The sequence below is a fragment of the Gavia stellata genome, chromosome 7 (assembly GCF_030936135.1).
Source record: "Gavia stellata isolate bGavSte3 chromosome 7, bGavSte3.hap2, whole genome shotgun sequence".
In the NCBI taxonomy this organism is placed as follows: domain Eukaryota; kingdom Metazoa; phylum Chordata; class Aves; order Gaviiformes; family Gaviidae; genus Gavia; species Gavia stellata.
The window spans coordinates 46,247,713-46,271,467 of NC_082600.1; the positions used below are offsets into that span (position 1 = coordinate 46,247,713).

At 46.0% G+C, this 23,755-nt stretch overlaps 1 protein-coding gene across 1 annotated transcript in view; it reads right to left on the reverse strand.

The window, feature by feature from the left end:
• Positions 1-14,831: 14,831 nt before the first annotated feature.
• CD82 (CD82 molecule) overlaps positions 14,832-23,755 on the reverse strand; it is a 42,029-nt gene continuing 33,105 nt past the window's right edge. The window contains exons 6-9 of the mRNA XM_059819497.1: positions 20,342-20,449; positions 17,881-18,066; positions 17,503-17,586; positions 14,832-17,000 (exon numbers count right to left, since the gene is read on the reverse strand). Of these exons, the coding sequence (XP_059675480.1) occupies positions 16,923-17,000; positions 17,503-17,586; positions 17,881-18,066; positions 20,342-20,449 (456 nt within the window). The 3' untranslated portion in view covers positions 14,832-16,922. The remainder of the gene's footprint in view (positions 17,001-17,502; positions 17,587-17,880; positions 18,067-20,341; positions 20,450-23,755) is intronic.

Genomic DNA, 23,755 nt, shown 5'->3' on the forward strand with positions numbered 1-23,755 from the left:
AACATTCACCCCTCTTTTACCATCACGTGCTGGCTCTGTGCTCACCTCAGGGATGGGGAGAGCAGTGGCATGGCAGAGCCACCCACCACTCCCACCTTACGTATTATGACAGAAACTGCCCCTTAGATTTCCACTTGGAGCATCTAAGCTTTGAGACATCAGTGCTTATGTGACCTTGTGCCCACCCCTATCTTTCTGCTTCTCAGCAGTAAATTCTCATGGCTTTCTAACAGATTTCTCCAGTTTTAAACATGGCTAACAGCCTGCTTATTGCAAGGCATTCTGGAGTCACCTCACAATCATTACTTGATAGGGCTTGAAATAGCCTTTCCTGCCTGGTGTCAGGCATCACGGACATGACCGATGTTTTACCTGAGGTTCCTAGATCCAAGCCAACTATAGTGCAAAATAAAACAAAAAAAACCCCTAGTAGTCTGGGATCTGTTAGTTTCAGTGAAGTGGAAACAGCACATCTCTAGTACAGTCAGCAAAGCAAAAACATTTGCCAGATAATCCTGTAAATAGGGAAGATCTGCAGATCTTCAACAGTTTCATGGCACGCATTGCCGCTGTGGGAAGGATGTGACACCTCAGTAAGAGCAGGTTCTACGGAATGAGATGAGAACATTCCAGTTCAGCAGTCATTTCACTGCATGTCAGCTCTAAAGCGGGGGTTTAATGTGAATACTGTAGCTGAAAGCCATTAGGCTTTTCCCTCTTGCTAGCATCAACCACTTTTGGCAAGGCCCGTTAAATGGAATAACTTGCAGAGTGAGCCAGAAATAGGGCCTGGGGAACAGATTCTTCAGATCACAAACATTAAACTAAGGAGATGGATTGGTGACATGAGGGTGGAGTGGAGAGAGAAGTTTCCACATCCCATTTTTTCTCCCCCATCACCACCACAGATGTGGTCTACACCCCAACATATGTTTGCAATGAGTGTAGCCCAAGAGACATTCCAGATCTTACTCAAGAGTTAAAACTTGAAAGAATCAGCTAAGTTTGAGATTAATCAAAGGGCAGGGTAACCTGTGTGCTAAGGGTAGTGGAGTTGCCCATGTTCAGATTCTGCAGGCAACGGATAGAGATAGGAACGGCCCTGAGCAGTGCCTCTAACCTATAATCTGGGTCTCTCTCCAGCAGCTACAGAAGGGCTCAGCTCCCAGTTTAGGTTAGGTTTTCAACTGTGACTAGACCATCAATTTATGGTTGGACTTGATGATCTTACAGGTCTTTTCCAACCTTAGCGATTCTGTGATTCTGTAATTTAGGCACCTCAGGTATGTTCCCAAAGTTAGAGAGATGAAGCTTACTTTAGGGAACTCTTGGCTTTTGAAATAAGGTTCTTAAACAGTTCTTTGAATTTTTTGGCTCCTTCCTGTCTTGCCTCTACCTCCGCCTCTCTCTCCACTACCACTGAAGTCAGACCCCAAGAGAACCATTTTGGTTTACCAATTTTCACAGAAACTCCCTGAGCATAAAAGAAAATGCCTCCTCATTTAGCTAAATCCAAAGTATGCTGGGATAATTGGTTGCTGAAGAGTGAATACCATGTCAGGTCAGGTCAGCTCAGAAGTAAGGAAGCTAAATGTTATTAGCAAAAAAGAAATTAAATACAGCAAGCAGCCCACAGTATTTCATAGAGTTCTGCTAAAAATTGAACTTATATGTATATGTTCAATGGACAGATTTTGGAAAAATATTTTTGTAATTTGGTAGACTTGGAGACTTATAATTTCTTTAAAATTCCTGAAGAGATATTACAGAAAAGCAGGAATGCAGATCCATGTACTAACACATTACTCTGGTAATATAGGCTAATTTAGGGAACACCCACTAGGAGAATGAGATAGTTTATATAAATACATACGTTTATTTATCACAAATGTTTGTGTACTAGATTTAAAAGACAGCTAAATATTTACTGGGACCTGGGATATAGGCTGGGGATTTTTATAGTGCTGTAAATGAAGAGGGAGTAGAAAGACAGGAGAAACACACTTCAAATTTATATACCCCGTACTGAGACTTGAACTACATACAGAGCAACAGAACAATGTTCCCAACCAGCCACAGCTCTGTCACATGGGGGCCTGGTAGGTAACACCTCCGATATCACTACAGAAATGTTAGCTGGGAAATGACCCACCAATTTTTGGCTTAAGTAGATTTTTTTCTCAATGGAGTAAGTGCAGTAACTAAATAAAAATTTGTGGAATGAGCTGAATGCTGCAGGTTCATATCTTATCAGAGTTTGCGCCTATGTTCAAATGATGAATTAGTTTTGGCAACTGAATTTAGAAATTTATAGCCTTAGTACTGTGACTCTATTTATTGCTGTTTTTATTTTTCTTCAGTGGAGGAAAGGCTAGCAGCTGGGAAGGAAGCCTATAAATCTTAACATTAGAGAGGGGAAAGGGTAAGGTGTTTTACATAAACACAGGGGCTAGACAAGAAATTAGGTTTTTTAGAGACGAAGGGCAATGTGTGACAGATTTCTTTTGAAGACTTTCAGTTGTTGAAAAATAGAAAAAATCTGCAGTGCACATCCCCTTCATTCTTCTCATTCCAGATTTTATTAATTTTCACTAAAAAGTTGTAGGCGTTTCAACAAGAAACAAAAACATTGTTTCTTTTAAACAAAAAAGGGATTGCAGATTATTGCCAGAAAGAAGAAATGACAAAAGAAAGCAAGCCTGTTTATCTCTTTGGAAGATGATATAACCTTTGAGTTTTTCTGGGATGAGAAGAGTTAGAGAATCACCTCACCTTTAGATGAGGTATCTGACCCAAACAGTTGTTTGCCACTCTCCACTATGGATCACCTGTGGGAAATACACAGTCCCCATGGGGAAACAGCCAAGTATGTGGCACAAGGCTGCTGAAGGGATGATGGGAGCAGCGCTTGCAAATGACAAAAAAGCCTGGCATCGGTTGAAAGCAGTCTGAAGAGCTCCAACCTGCGTGGGAAAGCGCAGGAAGTAGCAGCAGATATTTAACTGTTCTCATAAAAACTTTCCATTGGCTATTTACAGGGATTCCTCCTATCCCTGGGTGAGATGAACAAAATTGCCTAATTAAGTCCGCATCTTTGGATGTCCCAATTAAACCAGCTTCTCATCTCCTCTTGCTGAAAGGCACCCCACATTCTCTGATTGAAGCTGGTGGCAGCATTTAATGTAATATGCTGAGAGCTTATGGCTAAAGTCTGAAGCTCTCTCCCATGCCCTTGCATTTGGGATGGAGCCGGTAAGCAGCGGGCTCTAGAAGGAACACGGATACTCTATTTTGAAATGAGCCATGGAGGAATTCATAAACTCTCTGGTGATAGCAGGTGACGACAAGAAGCACTCGAGGGTAATATGGGCTGGCAGTAGCTTCAGAAGAGGATTGCCTCTTACCATGGCAAGCACAAGGGAAACTCCCGCCGCCTCCTCCTCCTTCCCTTAAACCAAAACAACCCCCCTTGGAGTATTTTGGAAAGGAGTATTACTGTACTAAGACAACAACGTGGTCTGCCACATGGGTCTGAGGAACTGGTTCCAAGAAAGAAGTCCTCGTACACACAGATCACACAACTCGGGCCCCTTTTGTATCGAAGCAACTTCCCTAAAGGCCTTCAAAGTTAATTCTCCTTTCCAAGGCCTAATGAAGTTGGAGACCTTCAAGGGAAAAGACGGATTCCTGCCCAAGTGCCCCACTCCCTGGATTTTTAAGAGATCAGAACATTTCAAGCTGCTAGTTCTGCAACTAAATACTCCTTCAAGTCCCTAGTTTGAGAAGGGTTGAGGGTAGGGGGAGGTGAGGAAAGGAGAAAAATTTCTGAAAGGAGAAAAACTGCTAAAAGGCAATGCAATGACATTTTAAATAACAGAAAACTGATTTATCCTGAAATATCATTGTATCATTGGAATGAGGCAAGATCAAATACATTCGTGAGTTATTACCTAGCATGCCTCTTGATTTCCAAGGAGTAGAATCAGCGCTTTGATAAGTTGTGTGACTCACAAAAGAACGGTTTCAGGTCCCAGCTGTAGGACAATGGTGACAGCAAGATCAGCAGCTGATGACTCTGCAGCACCCCATCTAAGCTGTTCTGGTGTGATTTCCACACAAAGATCAGATCAGCTTGTGGCTGAGGTGAAACCTTGGATCACGACAAGCTTTGCTCTGGTGAGTATTTCATGGGAATCACTTAGGAGCAGGCAGGAAGGGCTCTTTAATGGTTAAACATAAGATGAGAAATGTGTGGGATTCTGGGATGAGGTGCTAAGAGTGCAGTACTCAGCTGAGATCTTGGTCCTTATGGAAATGAATACTATGAAGTTTATTGAAAGAGAATTTTTCAGACATTAGGATTCATTTCAACACAAAGAGTATACTGAAGGTCTCATGAGGACTCTAGATTGCCTGCTGTCTCTTCTCTCGAGGGTAATGCTACTGGTCCAAGTCTTGATCCAAACACTGCATATCCTACAGAGCTCGCTGATAAGTCCATCCCTAATAACCATTCCTTCCTGATTTTAGTTTTAAACCTAGTCCAGTGACTGCTTTGCACATTAAGCCTCATGCATTTGCCAAGGCCTTCACCAGTCTTTCTCTTAATAGATCACCAAAACCCCTTTTAGTCCCCAGCTCTCCTGAATGCTGCCCCACCCTAGCCTCACCTCAAGCTGTCCTGACCAGGACTTAAACATCCATTGGCCCCCTCTTGGAACCAACTCTTATTCTTGCCCTGCAGACAAGGCAGGACAGAACAATAAATCTTAATCCCAGCCCAAATCCTGGCCTTGGCTCTGGTGGCAAGACACCAAGCACTTCTGTTTAGGGTCCTGTCGCTTGTGACAAACTTCAAAGCAGCCTGATGACTCCGTGCTCACACTAAAAGATAAGAGTTAGGAATAGAGTTACTCAACGCTGAGTTGCGTTCACGGGCACATCCCAAAGGGCAGGCATCAGCAACATCCTAGGAACTACCACTGCTCTGAGACCACTGGGCTTTAGCAGACCACGGTTTAGCTTAGCATTAGGAGGTAGTAATAAACAGCTTTTACTGCAATAGCAGAAGCCTTGCAGACATAATGAGGCTGTTGTGGCAAAGACCCCATGACTCCTCCTGAGCTTGCAGGGAGGCCTATTTCAGTGCTAAGTGAACTCCAGGGTTCAGATTGGATTTATACTTCTTTTTCCAAAATATAAGCATCAAAGAGTTTCAGTCTGTCTCCTGCATGTACGTTTCCAAAAGTAAGTGTGACCGCATGCCAGAAAGCTCCTCCAAGCCTTGATTACTTTCAGGGACACAGTGCCTCAGCAGCCTTTTATTACAGTTACGATTATGGATAGGAAGTAACTAGGAGCTCCTTTTGTTGATGAATCCCAGAAATTTGCACAAGTGGACAAGAACTGTTGCATGTAGGGCTCCTGGGCTTGTGCTTTATTTGTGGCTGAGCCTGCTAGTGATCTTGATCACTAGAGGTATAGCTGGGGTTAGGCTTTGCTTTTGGAAAAGATGTATGGGCCATGACCAGTTATTATTATGCCCTCAAGGCTTGCAGAAGTAGAACAAGAAAACAGCAGCATTCAAAGGTGTCATTTAGAAGACACAGGGTCTCAGCAGTTATGAAGCAGTGTCAGGGTTTGCAAGAAAAATGAGGAGAATGAGAGTTGGTTTTACATATTAAAGACTTCCATGGATAGTTTATAGAACTACATTCAGTAGGATCTTATAGCTTGCAGTTACTTCACTGACCCCACGCAGTGGCAAAGCCTAGGCCTAGGAAGGAATCAGACGGAACTTTTGTCTCCCCTGACCAAGTCACAAAGTACTGGTAGCAGGTTGAGCACAGCTGCTGGTTATTCTGGGCACAGTCCCGAAGCATTGCTGTACCATGGGTGCTGAGATCACAGCCCAAGGTTGTTCTAGGACCTTGCACCCAGCTGGCATCAGGGTGTTTTATATTTATGTCTAGACCTAAGCCAATCAATAGCTTGACCCTCTCAACCCACTTCACCCCAAACTAAAACATTCTTTTTCCAGTGTTAGTTTTTTAGAATTCTGCACTAAGGTGTTCTTCAATCTATCCCATCCCAAAGCTTACCCTAAATTTACCTGTATATTAACAAGAATTTCCAGTACCAGAAGTTTTCCTAAACTAGAACCTCCTCGCACGGCTACTCATCCTTCATTCTTAACTCATGTCTCATTTCATTCCCATGAACAAGAAGTTACTGAAGCCACAGAATCCTATCAACACCAGCCTTCATCCATTCCTGAGGACTGGGCAAACACCAGCTTCAGTCTTTCTTGCCCCAACCTTCACTGCACTTAACTAACTCCACAGAAGAAGAAGGAAAAAAAAAAGTTGGCTGTTAGACTTTGCATCCACACTTTTAAGTCATCACTGTGCTCTTCAAACACTTCCTGCCCAAATTCTGGATAACCCTAAACCTGACGCAGCATGCCGGGCTGCTCCCCCCAGCAAGTCTCACAGCAGCAGCGTTATCTGGTCAGGCTTAGGCTCAATGACACAAATATACTGCCCCACCACCACCAGATTATCAAGACATTCTCTGCTTCTGTCACCAGTTAGTCCATTATAAACAGGTGAGCTTTACAGTTTTAACAAGCTTTTATTGGTCCTTGCGTGGATCCTAACCATAATCTTTTCTTTCCAGTGAATTAGGTTTTGCCGTACCAATGGAATCTGACAACAGCAGCCGTAAGCACCACAAGCCTTCCAGGATCCTGAAACATGCCATACTCTCAAACCGTCTGGTCCTGGGCTCTCATCCTTATGTGAAACATCTCTGCATATTATAAACCAATTGCATCCCTCAACTGTAATAGTCCTCTCCCTGCAAACAACGGTTAGCTAGTTTTAATGCTGAATTCTAGCATGACCACGCACACAGGAGGACAGGCAGGTAGAGATTGCCACATTAAAGACAGGGTTGGGATTGCGTTTACATGGCGCAGAACTGCTGGTAGTACTAAAGTCCTTACAAGGTCCTGATGGCACTAACAGGAGCACATGACAAAAGTTCTCTTAGTTGGGGAGAACAAAGGGTTGAGTGGGAAGCAGTTATCCTTAGAGATTTCACCATTAAGACAGGAGCTAGCAGACTACCCTTTCCGACCAAGCTGATTTCAGGGTAGAAACAAAGAGACTGCTTTACTCTTCTCTTTGCTATTGGAGCACAGAGGTCCTCCACATGGCTTGTGATGAATTCAAGAGGAGAGGAGAAGAGAAGATCTCATTACCATTTCGCTGCCTATCAAAGAGTGAGACAATCTAGCTGTGGTAAAAAATAAATAGCTGTATGCAATTATGAGAATCGCCAGACATCTCGTTTTGTGTCGGAAGACTACTGTCTTCCTATTAAGCAATGTAATCCTACTGTTGCCTTGCTCAGGCAAGACGGACCTTGAGAGAGAGACAAGAGACAGCCTTGAGCCAATTAGCTTCCACTATAGCCAGCCGTGAAATAGCCAACTTTATGATAGCCATCTGGTCAACGATGTGCTCTCTGCATCTTCTCATCACATAAAAGCTGGCGTAACCGGCTTCTTCACTGCTCTAACAAAGCGCAAGCTCCTCACTAATGACCACTGGGATACTGAGAGAAATTTAAGAGAAAACAAGAGAGGGTTCCCAAATCCCAGACACACCTCTGCTCTGAAGCCTTGCTCCCTCTTAGGACATCTTCCCGCTTCTGCTCACAGCTCACCAGCGCGAGGGGATTCTTTGCAACCAAGAGCCTGCAGCGTTCTGCAGCCAAACTTTCTCATCAAGTTTTGGTACTTTACCAGGCAAAGCAGGAGTTGCTGGGGACTTTGGGAAGAGCCAGCAAGCGTGAGAAAGAACATTCAACCCGGGGTGTTACAGGAGGCAGAAGATTGTTTTCATAACATCTGTGGTGAGATTGTATAAGGCAATAGACAGACTGCCAATACTTGGAAGTACTCAAAAGGCAACTCTGGCAACCTAGTAGATTGTTTTATAAACAATTGGTTTCAAAGGGATCCTGAAATTAATAGGAAAGGCAGCAGAGTTGCTCAAGGATAAAGGTGCTGTGGTTTCTGTATTGCTGACTACTTGCACAGCAGCAGCCCTACACCCGAGCGCTAGCGCTCAGGTGGGGGAGTTGTGTCCGCCCCTCTCACACCGGCGGCAAGAACTGACATGGCAAACCTCGACAGCTGAAATACAGCCGCCGGCCACCCTGCCTGTCTCGTGGTCCCAGTTTCCTGAGAGCAGCTCTTCCAGAGAAACCTGCCCCCATGTCCCCCCCTCCAGGGCTGACTGCAGCCCATCCCATCGCCCTTCGTGACCACAGCGTGGCATTTCCTCAGCAAACCAACCTACCTGGCCATGCCGGCTGGCTCCTCAGGGCAGCGGCTGACTGGCGGGTGCTGCTCCGTGGGGGTCCATTCCTGAGGCTCCTGCGGGCACACCTCCCTCGCAGGCGGGACCTGCCCCTGCACCCCGTTCCCGCCACATCCACGGCACCTTGTAGCACAGGGAAACGAAGCCTTGGCAATGCCGCTCCCGTCCTTCGCGGCCTCAAGGAGGTAAGCGGCTCCCGGCCGCGCCGACTCTGCCGCCGGACAACTCCTGGTTGGTCTACAGCAGGCAACAACCCTGAGGTGGTGGTCTCGCCGTTGCCTTACACACCGCCCTGGTGCATAAAACAGGTTTCCAATAAGAATACAAATTACAGCTCAGCCCCTTCCTAAATAGCCATTCAGATTCGCTAGAGCAAACGGCAGCGGCTAAATGCCTGGAAATGGATCCCTACCCCCTTCCCACCCTGCTCCTTGCAGGGGACTGCCCGCTGCTCCGGCTCCCTCTTGCCAAGGCAAACCCCACACCGCCTCCGTCCGTCCGTCCCCCATGCCTCCCTCGCCTCCAGGCCGTGTGCCAGTGCTCCGCTTCCACCCCAGGTTGTCCCCTCCCGCTGCTGCCCCCCACCTTCCTGAAGCTTCCGGAGGCTTCCGCGCTGCCCCAGCCCACCTTCCACACCGCCTCGCTTCCGCAGGCTCATAGAGACCTGGCACTGGTGTGCGTCCACTTAAAGATAAAACAAGAAAGTAAAAAAAAACACCTAAAAACCAAACCCTGTGAATCTGTATCGATGACATACTGTTGCCAGCACGTCGGACATGTTGCTTTTCAGAGGCACCGAAGTACAGTTGCGTTGTCAGCTCGCAATACAGTCGTACTGTTTACTGATTTTACACACTGCTCGGAGAAGTTACTTCTAGGGGTGTTAAAATAAAAACCAAACCAAACGCAGCAGCAACGGGAGGCCATGATTTTTGTGCATTTACATTTCCACCACGATATTGAAGTATCACCTACTTTAGGCTTGATTTCATCATGGAGTTCCCTTTCCTCTCCCCAGCCAAGCGAACATCCACAGTTCAACGTCTGCAGTGGGAACAACATGTGGCACTCAGATAAACAGGGCCACGGGCAGCTGGGATCACCTCAGGTGGGATTTCAGGTCAGGGTTTCTCTTCAGGCTGGGATTTCCCAGCTATTTCTGTGGTTTTAAAACCTTAACACTGCTTTCCTCCAAACCCCAAGCACGGGCTACACAGCATATGATTTTAAAAATAACTTCCCCAAGCAGAAGTTGCATCTGCCCCTTTACTTAATAGCCTTTGATGGACTTTCGCCCCGCCTCAAGTTGCACCAGGGGAGGTTTAGAGTGGATATTAGAAAAAATTTCTTCCCTGAAAGGGTTGTCAGACATTGGAACGGGCTGTCCAAGGAGGTGGTGGAGTCACCATCCCTGGAGGTATTTAAAAAGACGTGGATGAGGCGCTCAGGGACATGGTTTAGTGGGGGACGTGGCAGTGTTAGATTCGTAGTTGGACTCTCTGATCTTAAAGGTCTTTTCCAACCTAAATGATTCTATGATTCTACGTGGTGTGTCAAAGCAGACCTGGTTTGCACATTTGTTACAGACACCTTTGCTTGAAGGGGAAGTAGCAGGCACCTTGTAGTCTAATGCCACCCAGCCTAGGGGCAGCAGTGGTATCTTGGATAGCTTATTCTTTTGGGTTGGTTTGGGTTTTCCCCCCTTCCCCCCCTTTTTTTTCCTCCAACCCCCAGATCTTAAGAAATGCAGATTTAAAGGCAAAAAAAAAATTACTTCTTTCTCCCAGCTGCAGCCAACACTCTTGACTATTCACATGGAAAAAAATGGACCCATCTCCCCAGTCTATCCCACCTCACAAGACCAATACACTTTGTTAGGTGACATATTTAGAATATGGTTTTATAATCCTATTTTGTCCAATTCCAGGAGTTTACATAATGTTTACTATGAGGCAGCTACTAAGAAAGCAGAAGAAACCTCTCTATCAGAAGTTATCCAACTATTTTCAATCCTGTTTAAGCAGAAGAAAAAACCCTCATAAACAAACCACACTTTTTTTTATAGGAACCTACACCCTCCAGGGAAAAACTGTTTTGCCAAAAGAATTCCCAACCAGCACTAACCAGAGTTAATTACAACATGGTATTAAAAGGACAACTTATTTTCAAATACTTAAGAGCATCATGAAACAACCTCTGCCAAAATTAAAGGTCTGCTCTCTGCTGGGTTATTGTTTCAGGCTGTCTGCAGACATCACTGCATGAGTTATACTATTCTGACATCATCTTGCAAGTTCAGTGCCCAAAGCACATGCCTGTACTATAACATGGTCTTGACAGGACCTCACATTTTCACCCTAGTAAATCCTAAATAGTTTCCAGAAGTGCTCTGTAGAAAATACCCAGGAAGCATGCTGGGTAAGCAATTCAGATGATCACATGCTCTGGGATTCTTGCTGCCTCTGAAGAACTTCCATATGTCCAGTCTGTAACTCTAAGCAGGGCAAAAAAGAAGAGAAAGTTAGTCTGACACACATTCCTCTGATCTCCAGCACTGTCCCAACTGTTGTTTTGGAGTTAGTTACCTGATGCCAGGGCAGCCAGATCCAGAAAGAACTGCAGACTGAGAACTTCCAGGGAAATTCCTTGGACGAGAAGAGACAACACGGAGAAGGCTTAAGGTTATGAACAGCAGGTAATGCTGGCAAGAGTCACACGATGGACAAGGTCTGCCACCATGGTGACACAGCGAGGATCTGGGGTCCTGGGGGAGATCTGGCTCTGATACAGGTCTGGAGCAGCAGCATGATGGCCTCACATAGGTGTAAACCAATAGTTCCTAACCTGGTGAACACTCACAGAGAAAAGAACAATATCAAGGTAACCCCTGAGCTGCTGCCATTGCTCAAAGCAACAGTGTGAAGGAATGGGAGATATAACATCTGGAGCCTACAGGAGGGAAGGGAAATGTTCTCTAGTTTCCTAGAGATGGGGCCTGTTGTGGTTACAGAAGTAGGTTTCTATATTTTGTGCTTAATGCTGGATTGTTGTGGACAGACAAGTCACTTCATGATGCCATTTGTTAGTGGGAGACGTATAGGAAAGAAAACACCGGAGAGAAATTTAATTCAAGAGCATGCAAATACCATCCTTGGGGACTAAAGCAGGATTTTCCCTTCTTGGATTCCACACCTCTTAGAGCATCCACATTGCTACTTGGAGGCTGATCCTTCTCTTAAACCTCTATTTTAAATGGGAGTAGTATTTTTGCCTGGAGAACTGAGAATACCTTTTCTCCAGATACAAAACATGCCATATCCCCCTAATCCCTCCCCACAAGAGCCAAACAGCACACACACACCCCAGCCAGTTGTATTATTAGGAACTTAGAAGGGAGAAACCAGTGAATTCATACCTATGAGAAGTAAGAATGTATGGCTAGGGTTACACAATCTACTTAGAAGAAGGTGATTTCCCATGTTTGGCAGAAGAGATTCTTGCCACAAGGCAAGAAATTGCATGCGCTCTACCAGCACATGCCTGCTAGAAAAGTTTATAATGGCTAAACACCACTTAGTAGCTTCACTAGCAACATTTTACTAATAGCTTTGGTTCACTAATAGCATAGTTTTTGCTAGGGACCTTTTGCCAGCTTACAAGTATTTGAAGACTTCCACGTTAGTAGATTTTACACTGGCAAGTGTTTAGTATCAACCTGGCTTAAGATGTCATTCAGAAATCCTGGCTGCTAACTGAGGTTTATTCTTTGTAATGAAAGGCCAAGGCTAGAGCCAAGAGTCTCATAGGCTAATGGGTTAGAGCCAGACCATGAATAATTGAGAGTATGTTCTCCATTTATGGCATTGAGTGGCAGCAACTGGCTGTGAAAACGCATTTGTGGGAATCCCAGGGTCCTCAGGCTTTTCAGCAATGAGCCCCTGCGGCTGCTGTTCCTCACCTTCCTCACCCAAGTCCCGGAGTCTGACACCACCACTTGCAGTCGGTCCTTAAACAGCCAGAAATCAGACCTTTTCTGAAGTCTACCAAATTCAGCCTCAATTCCTGAGCAAAGCCGCCAGGGACCAGCACACCACTACATGTAGGAGAGTTAGAGAGAAGAACAGCTGCCACACATTACTTTTGAGTACGTGCCACACAGAAACCATCCCAGAAAACAAGATGCATTGCCACCAATAGCCTTACCCACACCCACTCTAACTAATGCAATTCCTCTTCCCTTTCCAGAAGGAAAAAATACCTCATGGGAAGAATTAGAGCAGCTTCTGAGTTCCTCATGATCACATAGAATGAGGAATGTCACCAGTTCGTTACTAGGAGCCTTGCTTAAGGCCACAGGGAGGTCACAGCTATACTCTTGCAATATTAATTACTGGCCTGGGACAGCTATATAGCAGCTTACTGGTTACGCACAAAATGCTTCCATGTGCTGAGCTAGCGCAGAGGCTGGCACTGGGGGTTTTGCTAGACAAACATTACAGCTCCCAAGGAGTCCGGGTGCTATTCTGATTTTAGTTCCGGCAGCAAACCTTTACCTCTGGAGATGAGCTGGGAGCCTGGCAGCAGGTTTCTTGCTCTCTGAAGGTCTGAGGACTTTCTTCCTGGAATCTTTTTTTTAAGATCAGGTTTATAAGCATCAGATGTCCCCTCCTTCCCCCTAGACTGACCACACAAAGGAACTGAGGATGGAGGGAAACAGGAAAAAGATGGGGACAAGGAAAGATGCAGCAGGGGAAGCTCCTCATGCTATCTTCAACTTCCATAGCACATGGGGCAGAAACCCGAGAACCGAGAACAACCCATATACAGTAGCGGAAGACATACAACAAAATATCCAACTGTGTGCTGCTCCAAGAAATGGAAGGGAAAATTATCCCTAAAAATGCCAAGCATGCAGCACAAATCGTTTACGAGGAGAATACATTTGTAATTACAAGTTATTTTAGCTACCCTGCTGCCAGGAGTAACTAGGAGCAGAAGGAAGCCATCACTGTCATCATCTCGTCCCCCAGGGACCAGCCGATGCTGCTGATACTGCAGCACCAAGGCTGAGTTTTCTTGGTGGAACACCTCCCTCCAGTGGCCAAAGGCAAGTGGGTTCCACGGAGCTCGGGCAGTTGGGGACCCAAGCTGGGGACAAGCAGCAGTCCTCCCCTTCCCTCCTTTCTCCTTCCAGCTCCACATCAGGCTGAAGGAGAACCAGCAGCACCCTTCCCCACCGAGCAGCCCTCTGGTCGGGTTTGGCAGCCTTGCCATGAAGCATGGCCCTCCAAAGCCTGGGAAAGCATTGCCACCCGATTAAAGCAGGGTGCTCTGGGACACCAACCAGAAAGAGGGGAGGTCCCATATGACCAAGAACCAAGCTCTCCTCAAGCACAGCCCAGGAGAGCCTAGAAGAATGAGTTGTACTCACAGATCAGACAGATCGTTGCACTCTGCTGTGGCTCCAGGATCCATTTAAGCGCCTTCCGCTCCGCACTCGGCTGGTCAAGGTAACTGAAGTCTTGACTTCAGACCAGTTGCCACCAGTGTTTGCTGGTAGCACCCCAGCACCACCTTCTCTGCAAACTTCACTCCCTTTCTTCAAACACGTATGAGGACTTAGATCATGGTTATTACTTCCTAAAGCAACAACTCCATCAGTGTACTAATGTAGGTCCTTCTAAGGACAGCTATTTTAAATGGCCAAAAACACCACCATGGAGCAGAATCTGAAGGAATTATGAGATCCAGCTCGTACCCACTTCCCAACTGCTCAGCTAAGGGAAGCAAGAAGATTCATACAGTTGCTCTATCTACTTCTCAAAAGCTTTTCAAACAGTCAAACCCAGTGTGTGGCGGCATGACCTACAAAAACGGCTACCTCAGCTTTATTCCTCCTCACAGTGGCAGGGCACAGGCTGAGAAATCTTTTTTTTAAAATAGCAGCCTGGAGGAGCCTACTGAAGGTGAGTAGGAATAGAGGGAAAAATGGTAAAGCTAAGCTAGCAAGAGCTGTACGCACTGTGGGCATAGCAGCAAGCTTATGTTTTGACAGTTAGTCCCCGAGACTTCTGACCTCACACAGTGCAGACCGTACAGATTTGAAGCAACATCTTCAAATACAGTGATCACATAGCTTAGGAGATAGCAGGTAATTCAAAGGAACCACCACTCAGTTAGCTCACCCTAGGACAGACATACTTCATGAAACAAGGCAAAGTTTACTCTAGAATATAGCCTAGGAAAATTGTCACCTCTCTCCGCTGGGCAGTATCTTCACAGTCCACATTGATCTCACACGCGGGCCTCGGAACTGCTTTCAACAGGCCCTTTGCTACCTTGAACAAACAAGGTGTCAGTGATTTGCATGTAAGCAGAAAGGGGTGGAGAGGAAGCAAGGGGAAACCACTGCAATGCACAAGTCATAGGCAGAGATACATTTTTTTAGCAAAGTCTTTATTACAGAAATATTCACCCTCTAGACTTTTATATCTGTACATGCATTTCTTCCAGTAGGAAGATGTTGCTAAAAACAGACAAATAAACAAAAAGGAAACCCAGCGTGGGCTCCTTTTTACTTGCTGCTCGGCATTGGCATCTGTAACTGAACAAGAATCTTACAAATAAGAACACATTAGAGAATAGACTTTATGCTACAAAAGCTAGCAAGCTTTACTGCTAAGAAGGGTGCCTTCTGCTATAGCAAAGCTCAGCTTGAAGGATCTGTGCAGGAGGGGGCAGGTGTCTCAAAATAGCAAAGCTTTATCAGACCTCCATGAAAACCAGTTGCCCAGTCATACCTACTTTCCCCAATCACTGTTGTATCCAGAGATAAGGACAGAGCAGGGACCTGCTGCTGGGGCCCTGATCACCTGCACGAGCCTTTCTTCCCAGAAGGAGAACTGGGTAGTGAAGCCACCCCTTTGAACTGCTACTAGGGTTACTCCTACCAATCCCACCGCTGACAACAGACAGTCCTGGGACCACCTCTGTAAGGCAAAGGCTCTCTCACCAAGTACCTCGGATCTGGTCTCAGGCAAGGACCATCCACTTCTCTCATACAGCTTCCTGCTGTCAGGGTGATTACACGCATGTGCAACTGCTGGAAATCTGTTGCGACCAAGCCACCTCTAAGACTAAGGATTTGCACCCAGCTCCCTTATTTAAGAAGTTGGAACAGTTTTTCACATACATTTCCTACTTTCTTCTGCTCTACACCACTCCTTGCTGCTGGCCACTGGCTGGATAGAGCAAATAGCCCAGCCATTAAGCACAGAAACCACCCAGCCTGCACGATTGCAGAACCAGCTACTTATCTGCTGCAGTGCTTACACTCGAGACAGAGCTCAGGCTGCAGCCATGGCTCCCAACTGCAGTGGAGTCAGAAGACCGAACAACTGAAATAAAAGCCACTTCTCCTTGCACCCAAACTACAGAATCTAAAGCGGGCACTGGTAGCAGTGATATCTCCAATATACAGCGTCAGCAATCCAGTCAGATCCCTCCATATTCGTAATTAAAAACCACAGCTAACAAGTTTTATGTTCATAAAGGGGGCAGGGGAAGAATCAAGTTAATCGTAACCTCTATAAAAGTTGGCAACCCAAGAATGCAACCAGCAGAGCCAGCCTGGGGCTCAGTCCATGCTATGTAGCAGTCTCTGAAGTGTCTCCAAGCTGACAGGAGCCAGCAAAGCAGTGCTAAGGGGAGAGGAAAAGGTAAAGAGGCAAGTGGGAGAAACACATAAGCGTCAAATCCAGAACCCAAGGGACCCATCCGAGAAGCAGCTGAGCACCACCACCACAATCTGCCAGGCCACACTAGGAATAGGCAGGCTCGGCTCCCTCCCAGTGGTTTCTCATCACGCCCGAAGGGAAGAGCTCCGCTGAAGGCAAGGCATAGCTGACTCCAGAAGCAGGAGAAGCAAGTACGAGGGTTGCGCTCGGTATTTCAGATGAGAGCCTAGGCTGGAAGATGCATAGTAGGAGCCGAATCAGGTTAACTGCAAGGGAGGAGAAGGCCTATAAAGCACGACTAGTTACCACCACAAGTCAGTGAAGTAGGTGAAGCTACCAAAGCACTGGAATCTCAACAGCAACCCTGGCTCATGGGACAAAGAGATGGGACTTCTAGGGGTAGGAGGAAAGATGTGTGGGAGGAGATCAAGGGGGGAGAGGAGTTACTGTATGTTAGGCCCAGTGGGTTGTAGAATGGAGATATGAATAGTATTGTTTAACATGGAGCAGGCAGCAAAAGCATTGTCCCCTCAGGTTAATCGGTGTCTCACGTGATACGAGACAGTTAAGTTCTGCTTCTTGAAGTAGAAATAATCCAGAGGCAGGATGCAGGTGGCCCAAGGGCCCTATTGCCAGAAGGTCAGGCTGTATTGCAGCTCTAAGAGTTCTTAGCAGAGTGGTATCAGAAATGGGATGTCACAGGAATAATGGTCAATGGTTGGACAGTCTGGGTATGAGGCAGGAATGTTCTGTTTGCTCCTTTCTCTGTGGTGCTGTAGCTCGGGAGTCAGCCAACTCAAGACTTGGGCACTTTGGTGTAGTCTTCACTGTGTATGTTCTTGCAGAGTGAAATGGACAGTATCATCCCCAGCAGCTGGAATAAGTAATAAAGAACAGGAACAAAAGTCAGCAACCAGACAGGTAATAAGGTGGGAAGCAAGGGTGGTAGAGAGGAGCAGAATATAGTGGTCTCCTTTTAATGACACCATGCAGGTGAACAAGTTGGTCCCCAATGCAAGGAAAATGCAATAATCGAGATAAAAGTATTTTGCTGCGAAGAGATGTGCCTTCATCTGGAATCTATGTTATGGGCTTTTTAAAGGCAACAAGTGGGATCTTACTAGCGGGATGTTGCTTGTCTCATTCTTCCTGGTTGTGCACGCAGTGACAGCAGCAGGAACCATAAGTAGACAGGGCGTTGTTCAATTTTTAATCCAAGCAATGAAAGCAGCAGTTCAAAGCTCCAGGTAGACACAACCAAGAGCTAGAACTGCAATGCTATTAAACCAGGTGTCTATTACTTGAAAAAAGTAGCTTTACCTTTAACAGAGTCTGCATGGTAAGACAGTACAGCTTCACATCAGGGAGTGACTTACCTCTGTAACAGCAACACCGGTGCAGACCCCAAGAATGACACCAAGGTTGTCCTTCAACCACTTCTCTACACCATCCATGCATCCCTATGAAGAAAAACACAGTCACAAGGGAAAGAAGCACAAATCTACATATCTCAAGACTGAAAATCCATAAAACATCTCCTTTCACATGCAGAGATTATCCCGGTTACATGCTATACCAAGTTTCACAGTATATTTAGCAGAAAAGGGCAGGATCCCTTTGCCCCCCTTTACCCCCATTTCCACAGGTACTTCAAGCAATACTGATGTGAAAAAAGTGCTCTAAATAATTCCCGGAGGAACAAAGACACAGCAACTTCAGTGGAAGCTTCACAAGGCCCAGACATACCCACTCACCTGCTCATGAACAGGCCAGTCAGCATACGTTGCAGTGCCGTTGGCATCCAGATTACAGAAACCGCTCTCTACCTGGAAGTCCTTGGAGCTATTGGAGCAGGAGCAGGGATATGAAGTCATGCTTCGGTTGATAAGAATCTCATTATTTTCCCAGTCCTGTGCTCCAGTCCAGCCACAGCAGCCAATCTAATAAGCAGAGAGAGATCATCACGGTCTTACACTTTGCACTGGTAACATACTGCAGGTGAAAACAAACCGGCAGTGGAGGTGGAAGTACACAGGAACTCTCCATGTTACAAAAACAGTCAGGCCATACAGTTTGCATGAATTAGTTACATTAGAACATCACCCTAGTTACCAGATGATAACCTACATGTAGGGCCATCCAGAGGACAGGGGCATTATTTCCTACCAAAGGATCACTCTGCTAGCAAGACAAGAGTTAAAGGGGCACTTGTAGCAGACTTTAGCATAGTAGACTATAATATGCACAGGCCATCCATAAAGTTTTAGCACACCAGTCACGATTGAATATGAATCCTTCGCAAGCCTTGCTGCATGAAGCCTAGATACTCAGATTTCAGCAGACCATGCAGCTTGACATCAATTCTACAGAGTGTAATTTTGTTTAGTTTTTGCAGACTAAATACTAGCAAACCTCATCTTATCTCCAGGTGACGTTAAACAGAAGTAAAAGTGCAAAACAGATGTTGCTGGCGGTCAGCTGGAGGAGGGCAGTTGTCCTGTGTGACACATTTGAGAGATTTTTTTCAGTCCCACCAGTTCATCATCAGATTGATTTGGTGAAGGAGAAGCAAAGCAGGCAAAAGATTAACGTGTTGACAAGACATCCCATGTATTCAAAGACATCTCAAAAGGTTTACTACCTAGTCTTCCACTAGCAATGCCATTGCCATAGGTTTAAATGTTAAGACTTTACTTTTCTTTGAGTCGCATACATTTTTTGAGCAGACGTGAAGCAGGAACTCTTCATTTTCTGGTTCCCAATTGCAAGGTAGCACTGATCTCAGCTGTGGCCCCCGGGGGACACCAGCAGCCACCGCATGATGGCATCGACGTGCTTCCGAGCCCCAGACAGTCACAATGAGTTTGCACCCGCCCAGCTGCAGTTGGGACTGGCTGGAAGATGGGATGAGGAAAGTTTTCCATCCGAAGAAACATTTACATTCCTATACAGCCACGTGATAAAACTGCAGTTGCTGGAGGGGAAAGCACATTGGAAAGTCCAAAGACTAAAATGTTATCTTAAGCATGGATCCCAGTGCTTGCACAGTGGTACAGAGCAGAAAGGCTATCAAACTTGAGGTGGAAGTTTAGGGAAAATCCCCTTCTGCTCAGAAAGGAAACGTAATATTTCAATCTGACATAACAGACGTGAGAGCAGAAGTACAAACAGGCTAACACCCACACCAGGACAAGCATTTGGTTTCTAAACAAGTGTTGAAGATCCAGCCTCCAGAAGGAACGACCTCTGCCTCACAGAGGCTTGGACTTATACTCCCAGACTGGTCTACAGAACACCCACCCTCTTTTCAAATGTTAACTCTAGCGTATGAGAGGAATTAGACTCCTAACACTCGACTTCTCCACCTCTACAAAACCTTCTTCTTCTGTACCTACATAAAAGAAGGGCTCAAGCAGGACCCTCTCTCCACAGTAGACTCAGCCTTCTCTTGATTCCACTAGCAAGGAGAAGCAACTACAGTGATAAAACATAAATAAATCATTCTCCCTCCAAGGAGGAGAAATACTGCAGGTCAGTGTTTTGCAGACTGAAGAACAGACAGAAGAAAAATGCTATTACTTGTGCTTACTACACAACAGTCCCATGCTGGGCATGTGTTTAACCACAACAGCCAGCCAGCTCTCAAGCTTGTGGTTTGGCAGTAAACAGCTATCATGACTCCAGTGTGCCTGAACACTGACCTAGTTGCTCAAGCGCTGACCCTGATGCTAAAACAGAAACCATGGGCGGTTGGATGGCTCCCAAGAACACTCACACTTGCAGAAAAGCCATCACAATAAGCAAGCAACATGCACCAAGTAGTAAGGCAGACAGTGCTGCTGACTTGCCTGGCAGTAAGCTAGGGACTTTACTTGCTACAAAAATAGTATGCGCTGTGGCTTTCACACATGCTGGTATTCCAGAGGCCCTGCAGACAATGAGAAGCGTTGGGGTGGTAGTAGTTAGGACTACTAGCTAGTCCTAACAGCCAGCACGCAGCAATGGTTCAGGATCTTACCTAGTAATAGCAAGCAAGACAGTTTTTCTAGTATGTGGGCACCAAACCTCACAGGCAACTTTGTAGATCAGCCAGATCAACATGCTACAGTATTGCCTCTTGCAATACCTGTTTCCCTGTCCTCAGCCTACTTTCAAAGGCCATTTACTGCAGGGACAAACAGCATCGTCCGCCTGTTGCTGCCCCCCATGACTCACCTGTGTTTGCACGTAGTCCCATGCACCTTGCAAGTTCCTCGCATCATCATTTAAAGGGTCATAATTTTTAATCAGACTTATAACAACGCGGGACAACTCGTCTTTCAGCTGGCAAGAAAAAAAAGGCAGGAGAGTTAGATTAGTTAATTCCCTGTAGCCTCTTTCTTTGGGGCTTAGGGTACATAACACCCCTCCCTATCACCTGTGTTAGTCCTACTGTGGGTCCACCTTGCCCACAGTGGAGAAAACCAGGGGCTCATCATTGTCATGAGTGTGAAAACATTTTGCTTTGCTCTAGCTCCAGTGAATGAGACTAGAGCAGAGACAAACTGCAGATAGAGACTACAAGCACTGCAAAAAAGTGAAACGGGCAATAGCTTCTGCTTAGACCTTCTCCAAAGGATCTGAAGGAAACAGTAATAGGTGCTCAGGCTATCACACTCGCACAATACAGCTATTTTTAAGTTACAGCAAAAAGACAGAACCATGACTAAAATAATTGGAAAAGGAGCATTTAATTGGCACAAAGCGATACTTAAAGGAAAAAAAGCAACCAGGCAGTGGCAAATCCCCCAGACTGACCTTCAAATGCCTTACTCTGCAGTCTTGTCTATGCTTTTGAGACGAGGCAATAAATATGATCAACAGGATGAAATACAGAATGGGGTGCCAAGATAAAGTCCCACTATGATGACCAGGTGGCATTTCTTGCTAAGAAAGTTTTTTTCCAGGCAGAAGTAAACACAACAAATCCACCCTAGCTTTCAATGTTGCATGGCCTGCTGTTGTGTAAGAAGGAAGTTATTCTAGAGAAAATGAGTTAATTCGAGGTCCCCATTTCCTCCACCAATTAGTTTCTTCTCAAGCTTATCAAATGGACAAGAGACGGCTACTCAGGTTCCTCGGAACGTGAGGCTTGGAATAAATTCCTTTGCTTATTGAGTACAGCATTATGCTTGTTACAGTGTTGATGGGAAGCACATTTGATACACAGAGAAGTTCAGACATCAGACCGAGCAATCACGCATCCCCTTAAGATCATAATAGAAAGGGAAATAAATCTAACTCACAAGATACCAAAGCTGGGGAGTCCTGGGCAAATAAGTGTTATAATGTATAGAGGACAACTGGAGATCTACCACGAAAAAACATGGGATGCTTGGTGTCCACAAAACAAAACACTCTATAGGCTCCCGTGGTCCAGAGTCAGAGAACAGAAACAGTCTTAGTATGCATCAGCAAAATTCTTCCAGGAGAGACAGGAAAATAGTAACACAATTGTACAAAGCACGAACTATATCTCTTCAGAAAGGTTATATGCAGCTTTGGGCACTCAAAAAAAGCTAAGTGCAAAAAGTAGCAAGTACAGATAAGGTAATATATGCAGCCTCAGTCTTCAAGGGAAGGCAAGACAGCAGCTTTGCTATGCAATGCAACAGCCAAAGCACCAGTACTTCCCAGCAAGTCCTCACACAGGCACAGAGAAGGGCTACAAACCTGATGAGCAATAAGGAAACAGAAGTGGGTATAGTTATCCTGGTAAGACGCAGGCTGAACAACTGCTGCCTGCCCCAGACGAGATACAGGTGAAAGATATATGCAAGCTGAAGGACAACATTGCCTTAAGTACTCACAGGTAACATATTTCTAACCTTGCACTGTAAGCGAGACTCCGGTCCAGAATCTCAGTCACTGCAGTTCATCTCCACTGCTCAGGGAAGGTATGAGTCACTCTGCTCCTGTATGCAGCTGAGTTTTCTGACATTCAGCTGGTGGAAACTTCCCTTTTTCACAAAGCATTAATCAGCCTCTCCCCAAACTTCTACAACTGCTGCTTCTATATTAAGACAGGAAGTACTACAACTACTTAAACTGATCATTAACAGTCTTATCACAAAGCTCAGGTGTATCAAATCATCCCTTCACCCCCAATTTCTTAACCAGAGATATTTACACCACCTTTCAGTCTGATGAGAGGTGCAACCTACCACCCAGCAGACTCTTTCACCTTCTTCCTCCCACCTCCTTTTGAAGCTCATCTCAGCCAGCCTGTACAGGAGGACATCTGTTACTGCTAAGGACAGACCCAGATCACAAGAGGTTGGACAGAAGTGTCATTAGACTGCTTGAGGGATGGGATAGTTACATCAGCCTGAGCACTAGGATGCTCCCATCCCATGTATTACCTTTTTGTCTGTGGTGCTACAGCATATTCCAGATCAGTGGAAACAGTTTTTCCCTTTCCTTCTACTGTTAGGCATTGCAAATGACCATGGCAAAGCCAGGGACACCCAGCAAGAGGAAGGTATGCCTACGGCTAGAAAGAAGCTTCTCTACATCAGCAGCTCTTCTTCCTAGGAAGACTGCAGCTCAGCTCACTGGGATCAGCTGTGTCAGGCCAGACAGATGGGAGCTGCATGATCTTTCTTCTCATGATGTCTAGTTCTTCCCCTTTTAATTACTTCGCTTCCCCTTTTCCTTCCCTTCAAATCAAGGCAACCTGACCTGGTTCTCACTAATGAGATTGGCCTTGGCTGCTGCCATAAGCCTTATCAGTAACTGAACATCAAGTTCCCACCCTTACCCCTCCCGCACACTGCTACTCCCCATGCACAGAGGGAGGCAAGGAGAGCTGGGTTTGTTGTCCTACCCTGGGCCCATCTGGCCCCTTAGGTATTAGGCCAGATGGAGCCTAGGGTCACTTCTGCAAGAATCCCAGGCAGTGCCTCTGTTCTCCATCCCAGGAGCCCACCACAAGCAGAGGCAGAGCCTGAACTAGATATCCCCAATCACAGATGCATAGGGAAGCTGGATCTCTGCTCTTCCTCTAGTCTTACACAAGAACAGGCCAGAAGTCTTACAAACAGCTCTGGTTTCAAGAATTGAGGCATTTCAGTTACAGAAAATCTCAAGCATTCTTAGGTGTTTCAGAAAGTAGTTGCAGAAAGGGGAAATATTACGCCAACAATAGCACAGCTCTGGAGAGCACACACACAGAGGCAGCTTGTTCACAGGTTTAAGCAGCACAGGAGCCCAAAGGGGAAACACACACACCTGCAGCAGATCACCCTGCTGCACTTGGCAGGGGAAAACTGAAAGAGCAACAAGCTAGAAAGGCATATTGAATACTTAGGCAGGCTTTCAACATCTTCACCCATTTCAGGCCTGTCAGGACTTCGTGCTGTGTGGAGCATGATTGCTCCAAGAAATCGCTACCCTTGCTTTCTGGGCTCCTGCTGCTTCCCAGCTCTAGCTAGCCCGGTGTGAGAAGGCACAACCCTGCCTCCCCACAGCAGGGGCATTCCAAGCCCAGGCACCAAAGCCCCAGACCACTACCAGAAAGCAGCAGGGCTGTCAGTCTCCCCTTCACCCAGGCTCACTGAAGAGGGAGCTGGAGAAAGCAGAACACCAGAG